General features: G+C 41.1%; 2 protein-coding genes across 3 annotated transcripts in view; one reads left to right on the forward strand and one right to left on the reverse strand.

Moving 5' to 3' along the window:
* Positions 1-3,040, reverse strand: part of MRPS18C (mitochondrial ribosomal protein S18C) — a 13,703-nt gene extending 10,663 nt beyond the window's left edge. Inside the window, exons 1-2 of one of the 2 annotated variants that reach the window (XM_003790035.3) lie at positions 2,837-3,040; positions 2,022-2,077 (exon numbers count right to left, since the gene is read on the reverse strand). In XM_003790035.3, coding sequence (XP_003790083.1) covers positions 2,022-2,077; positions 2,837-2,930 — 150 coding nt within the window. In that variant the 5' untranslated portion in view covers positions 2,931-3,040. The remainder of the gene's footprint in view (positions 1-2,021; positions 2,078-2,836) is intronic. The other variant, XM_023513367.1, reaches the window with a different exon arrangement.
* A 101-nt stretch (positions 3,041-3,141) lies between these two features.
* The window catches only part of HELQ (helicase, POLQ like), a 44,684-nt gene continuing 40,479 nt past the window's right edge, over positions 3,142-7,346 (forward strand). Inside the window, 2 exon segments of the mRNA XM_023513345.1 lie at positions 3,142-3,555; positions 4,598-5,312. Of these exon segments, the coding sequence (XP_023369113.1) occupies positions 3,352-3,555; positions 4,598-5,312 (919 nt within the window). The 5' untranslated portion in view covers positions 3,142-3,351.

Here is a 7,346-nt window from a genome sequence, read left to right on the forward strand (position 1 = left end):
TAACAGTTTTTGGCCAGGGCTGGGTTTGAACCCGCCACCTCTGGCATATGGGGCCGGCGCCCTACCCCTTTGAGCCACAGGCGCTGCCCAAGACTTTTTAACATGAAACAGATTTTTTGAATAAAATGGAAAGTTTTCAATACATTGAAACAAATCCACAAGTCACCACACATAAAACACCCAGGAGGAAAAGACAAAACATCAAGTTTACACAATCCCTGTAACAGCCATGGTCTTATTCTCAGATACTCCCTAGTCTAACTCTACATGCATTCTGGACACAGAGCCTCAAGGTGGTTCTGGGGCCACACTCCCCTGAGGCTGTGGCCCCCATCTGGCTGGGCTGTGGTGACTGGCTCTACTCAGGAAGTAAAGCAGTAACCAAGCACATTCCAACAGTGTATTGAAGAAAGTAAGAAACAAGAAGGCAATGTAATAATGTTATCAGAAAGATGTTAGAAAGGACAGCTGTTTAAAGCTTCAGGCTGAAAAGCGGCTTGGCAGCTTCATTACTTTGGCTTCTTGGGTAGTGGGCGTCAGAACAGCAAGATGTGAGGTTCTGGTTCATGGATCATATAAGGGCACCATCCCTGACTCTGCTGAACACCAAGATTCCTCCACTCAGACTCAGACATCAAATGTGTTTTAGGGACCTGCTTGGCTATATCCTTGGGCAACATGACATGCCTGGTGAGTCTTGATTTTTTCCTCCTTAGGTGACCCACTCCTCCACCCGGGAACCCCTCCCCCCCACAATTTTTCTTGAGTTCTGTATTCTTTTGAGATGTTGTAGAAGCCATGCTGGGATTAAAAAATAATAACAGATAAGGGACTATATTTACTTTTATTATGGAAATATGGAAATTAATTGGCAAGAAACTAGAAAGCAAGATTTGGGCCCTTCCACATCTTGGCTGCTAATGCAGGGTGAGGCGGCAGGCTGATAAAGCAAGGCAGGCCACGTGTGAGGTGCCCCAAAGGTGCGGAAGTACCCTTAATAGTGGAAGAATGCTTACCTAACTCATAAGGTGTACATTAAACACCTAATGCAATGGCGGGTTAAAATATTATTGACAACTGCTACCTCACCAAGAGCACATGTAACATTTGATAGTGTCAGTTCAACAGTCTGCACTTGGAAGATAACACACTAGATGGTGCATACATATAAATAGCAACAGCCTATGTATGTTTACATGACACTGCATATGTTTATTTTATGTGACACTGCAACATAACATCAGGTTCAAGAAGTGCACAATAGTTTCACCAAAAAAAAAAGTCACACACAAAAATCTCATAATGTATTAAGTTTACAATTTTGTGTTGAGCCACATTCATGACCATCCTAGGCCACCTGAGGGCTATGGGTTGGACACCCCTACATTTCTTCTTGACACTGGGCTGAGTGCTCTTTGTATTGTCTAATTAGTGTCAAACAAATTATCTTTGCATGTAATAAGAAAATCTGTACTACCCAAGTCCATGCTAGTACTTTAAACCCATACCAACATACCTATACTTAGAGGAAACAGTATTTAATATCCTGGTATAAGAAGTCCTGGTGTAAAACCCCTAAAAATACACCTATTGGTTATAGGAAACAGTATTTAATGTCCTGATATAAAACTGTAATTTTGATGTTTCATTTATTAAGGCATACTCCACCAAAGTGGTAAGACAAAGGTACGAAAAATGTGAACTCAAAATGGACAAGAAAGCCAACCTATAGCTAAGCTTTGTACAATCCCTTTTGATTGTCTACAATTATTCTACCCACTAAAACTACCTTTTAAAATTCTCAAATCACATATCTTTAAGATCAAGGAAGAAAAAATGATATTACAGAAGCTATGCTTCTTGTTAGTAACCAGGAAATTGAATTATTTTACTTCAAAACTCACTTAGAGAACTATAATAAGTTACAATTTCCAAATTCATAATGATTATCTTAACTGTTTTGACATTTCTGTATTTGGTCATATTAGGAAATGCCTTACTAATAGAAAAAAAATTCTTACCATGTCCTCATTGCTGGTTACCTGTTTATACTGAGAACAACCTCGGCTCCACAGCACTACAATTAAGCAGAAACAGCAATAAATCACTTTTGTTAGCTGAGTAGCTAAAGAAAAGCTTTGTTTTTATGGAGGCAAGATTTATCAAATTTCACAATATAAAATAGAAATTTTATATTTACTATACTCACAAGAACTAGTTAAAAACCTTTCATTTAGATTTGGGGCACAGTAATACTTTTTTTTTTTGAGACACACTCTCACTGTTACCTGAGTAGAGTGCATGGGGTCATCTTAGCTCACAGCAACCGCAAACTCTTGGCCTCAAGCGATCCTCTTGCCCCAGCCTTCCAAGTAGCTGGGACTAAAGGCATGAGCCACCACGCCCAGCTAGTTTTTCTACAGAATAAGACTTAAAATGGGTATGCTTTCTAGGGCTCTGGAGAAAAGGCACATATTTTCCCGCTCTATAACCTCTCACCCACTCTCTTCCAGACATTCATTTTCCCTTCACTATATGGTTAAGAGATTTTAATGCAAGTACTTACAAGAGAAGCAATAGAATGGCACTATCATACCAAAAGAAAAATGAGTAACAGACCCTCTCCAGAGATTGAAAGAGAAACACAGAGAGCATAAAACTGCAGAAATCAGGGATCTGAGGGCCTGTGTCACAATTTCGCTCTGATGAGGTACTTAGACATCCCACCCATCTTGAAGAACGTGAATGTTTTGCTAACAGGGATCACTCGACCAACTATTGGAACTAAGGCAATAGTTGCACTGCTACAAAGGAGCATAGGATACGGAAACGTTACCTGAGTGAGTGCCAGGATGCGTGAAGCAGACAGAAGCCGTCACCAAACTTGTCAACTTTTTCCTCCCTAGAACACTGCAAACCATAGCGGCCATGATTCCCTTTCCTCCTCTTCCTTTTGTTCCAAATTGTTCCGACACGTTCCTTCCGGCGCTCTTCCCCTGTCAAAGCGAGCACTACGTTCAAAGGTTCCGCCGACGAACGCGGCAGACGAACTCAACAGACATTGGGCTTTTCAACGCGCCTGCGCAGTACCGTTCCGCTCGCGCGCGCACAGCTTCGCGAGTCACGTGACACTCGGGTTTGCGGAGGAGAAAGGGGCGACTACGCATGTGCGTCTGCGGAGGATCCTAGCGCTCTGGAAATTAATGTGGGGGCTTTTACAAATTGGGTGGTTGGAGATGCGAGCCCCGCACCCCGTCATTGCTGCCTCCGCGCTGGCTCCTGCCGTCCTCTCCACTTCAGTTTAGCGGCTTGTCACTGCGGACGACTTAGGGGCTGGCCACAGCCCCTGCCATGGATGAAGAAGGTTCCCGCATCCGCCGGCGGGTGTCTGTCCGCAAAAGGAACCGTTCAAGCTTAGGGTGCGTTTTTATCACCCCCACCGAGGCCGAGGCCGAGCCCCAGCCCCAACCCCAGCCCGGAGAGGAGGAGAGAGATGAGGAGGAAATGGTTGCTGAGAGCCGGCGGCGGAAAACCGTGGGCGAGCTGCAGGTCGAGGTACAGCCCCGGGCGTCTCATCCCACTAACCCACCTTGGAGGCGGTGACACAGTCCCAGACCTCCCTTGCTTCCCACGCCCACCTAAAGAGGTGTCGGGAGACCTGGCTGCTGGGGCTTGGAACTTGAAACTGCAAGCTTTTTTGTCAGTTTCCTTCCAGGTGTAAACAAATGACCAGTTGTAAAGTAGCCTTCGTTTGTTTCTCTCCTCTTTGTTACGGCTATTAATCGGGACTTGTTAACCCCATTTCTATATACAGGGTGGCCGTAAAGTTCGTGTGCAGATGGTACCCTGTATATATGAAATATAGACCCTGAGATGTAAAAGGTAGTAAACGCAACAAATAAGCGTTAAGGGCATGATCGAGATGCAAATATAGATTTCGAAATTACTGCTGCTCCTACTGTAGAAGCACCGATATGTATTGAAGACCCACATGTTCTGGGTACTTAGTTAAACTATTCATGATCTAGAATTTTAGAACAGTAATCGGGCCCTGAGAAGCTGAGATACTGCAATTCTGACTCTAATTTCTGTTTTCTTAATCAACTTCACTGTATTCAGTTCTCTTTTGTGTAGTAGACCACCCAAAGTCAGTGTGCAGATTCTCAGTCTCAATTCCAGATTCCTAGGAATTGCTTAGAGTGTGGTACAACCACGATTCTGTTACAGGCCGGCTTTTAGATTGGAGTCGGGTTGGGCAGCATTGCCGTTAACACGATCTTGTGAGCTGTCATCTAAGTAGATGTCTATTAGTCTTACTACCGTTTTCAGCATTTAGCACAGAGTTATGAATGAGAATCCTGGTATTCCAACAACACTCCACAAGTCCTCTTTAGGCAAGTCACTTAAACTTTCTGGGCCTCTATTTCTTAATGTGTAAATTGGTAACAATAATAATCTGTTTCGTTTACATATAGGTGTATGATCCACATGTGACCATATAGTTGTATGCTCGATATACAACTGGAGCAGCAGTAGGCTGGAGTTTTTGTTCTTAAAGAAACTAGAATTTCCATAAGTATTTTTGTTTTCTTTCCAGCATAATGACAGTGAAGAGGACATGTTTGGTGACTATGATAGCTTTACTGAAAACTCCTTTTTAGCGCAAGTTGATGATCTGGAACAAAAATATATGCAACTTCCTGAACATAGGGAACATGCTATAAACTTTGCTACTGAAGATCTTTGTTCAGAAAACATCACAAACAAACTCAGCGTTGCTCCTGTAGGCACCTTTACAGAACTAAAAACTGATAAGCACACACATAACCAGAGTGGGCATGAAAGTATCACTATTGAACCTGAAGCTGATCTTTTATATGATGTGCCTTCTTCACAAGTTTTATACTGGGAAAATTTGCAGAACTCTTCAGATGATTTGGGCGATCACTCTACTAAAGAGAGAGATTGGAATTCATCCTTTCACAAGACTGTGAATGAGGAATTGTCCCATAATCTCGCAGAGCAACCTCAGCAAAATGATAACTCATCAACTAAAGTCAGAACTAGTTCAGATATGAATAGAAGAAGCAGCATTAAAGATCATCTAAAAAGTGCCATGACTGGAAATGCCACAGTCCAAACACCCGTATTTTCTAGGAGTAAGCAGCTCAAAGAGTCTCTCCTATCTGAAGAAATTAATGTCGCTAAGAAAACAATTGAGTCATCATCGAATGACCTTGGTCCTTTTTATTCATTACCCAGCAAAGTGAGAGACCTTTATATTCAATTCAAAGGAATTGAAAAATTATATGGTAATACATTTTGCTGGAATAAAAATTTTCTGTCATTACTGTAATATTAGTGCAAATCAATAGAAGCAAATGCTTCCATGGTCACATGTCTCTCTTGAAAATAAATCAGTGTATTAGTTGTCTGCCATTCTTCTGGTCCTATCCTGCTACAACTGAACTTCCCTTCCCTTCCCTTCCAAGTTACACTTATCAAACCAGTTATCCTTTCTCTTTCCTCGCCTCATAAAATTCCTCTGCCCATTCTAATTCTGGGTTCTGTGCTTTCACTTAGCATGTGATGTCTAGGGGGTGTAAATCCAATGAAACTTTTAATGCTTACATGACTTCTCAGTTACTAACTTGAGGCCATTGACCACACCCTTCTTAAAACTGTTTGATGACCTGTTGACACACCACTCCTGGTTTTTGTGCTGATTGACTAGCAGCTATTCCTGTTTTCTTAGCTGATGTTTCCTTGGCTGGTTCTGTCTTCTCTACCAAAACTTAGTTATTGAAATTCCTTTCGACACTATGATGTCTTGAGTGAAAGAAGTCAATGTTAGTAAAACCACGGGTTAAGACTAAATATATCTGCAGTTAAGATTTACCTTCAAAGAAATATAATGATGTAGTTTATAATGTTTTTTTAAAATCCTGTCCTTGTTGGTACTTCAAATATGTGTCATTTATACACTCAACAGTTGTCACACTGTATGATCAGCCCATAAACCTATCATTTCATAAGTATTTCTGGAGCTTCTGTTGGAATTTTATGAACAATATGAAAACTTGAGTTCTTAGGGAGAAGACAATCAGGTTGGAGAAGTAGAATTACAGGTAACAATCAAAGTCTTAATACAAGACTGTACAAGAGTTCACTTCTAACTTGTGAAGTTCATGGTTTAAAAGCTTATCATGTATATTACCCTTGAAGTAGATGGTATCTTCCTTCTGCTTTTCTCCTTCCATCTTGTTCTTTATCTCCTGCCAGAACAAATACCCTGAGAACAGGGCTCTACCTAACTCAGCATTTTGTTATGTAACTAGCACTGTGACTAGTACACTGCAGTAGGTTCTCAAATGCTGGGGGTTATTAGCCTTATAAATTCTGGGCCTGTCACTTAAAAGACAGCTTTCGCACTTTAAACCTTAGTTCCTTATCTGAAATAATTTTTTGCAAGTTAGATTCTGTATCAAAGATATGCCAAATTAGATGTGGGTGATGATTGTCAATTATATTGTTAGCTTCTAAGTAAAAATTTCAGTAAATAACTTTCCCTCTTTTTACTTTCAAAACTGGCTTAATAACATGATCAACCTCAAACGTTCTGGACTCAAGTGATCTTCCTGCCTCATTTTCCCAAGTAGCTGGGACTACAGGTGCCCACCAGACTTGGAGAATTTTACTATTTTTAGTAGAAATGGGGTCTTTCTTGCTCAGGCTAGTCTCGAACTCCTGAGCTCAAGCAGTCCTCTTGCCGTAGCCTCCCAGAGTACAAGGATCATAGGCCCGACCCAACACCCATCCCTATTTGGTAGTTTTTATTAAGCTAAGCAGTGGTTCTCAAAGTGTAGTTCCTGGACTGCACTGACATCAGCTGGAAATTTGTAGAAATGCATGTAGTCAGGTCCAGCACCAAGCCTACTGCATCAGAACCTCTTAGGGTGAGACCTGGCAATCTATTTTAACAAGGCTGCAGAGGATTCTGATGTCCCCAAAAGTTTGTGAATCACTTAGCTAGAGAACTTCAACCTTATATTGTTATCTTTACCTTTTCATCATAGAATTGCATGCTTAATGTGTTTTATATGCTTAACTTTTATTTTTTAATGTGAAGATAAATGATAGTCCTATATATTAGTTATTTTGATCATTTTATACTTAAGTATATATGTATATTTTTATACTTTAAAACATCTGAATTGAAAAAATCATAGATATGGTTAAGTTGTATTTTGGCATAAACATCTATAATTTCTGTGGCTCAAGTGGCTAAGGCGCTAGCCACATACACCTGAGCTGGCTGGTTCGAATCCCCAGGCCCGCCAAACAAC

Source organism: Otolemur garnettii, unplaced genomic scaffold (assembly GCF_000181295.1).
Source record: "Otolemur garnettii isolate 467f Iridium unplaced genomic scaffold, OtoGar3 scaffold00039, whole genome shotgun sequence".
Taxonomy (NCBI): Eukaryota; Metazoa; Chordata; class Mammalia; order Primates; family Galagidae; genus Otolemur; species Otolemur garnettii.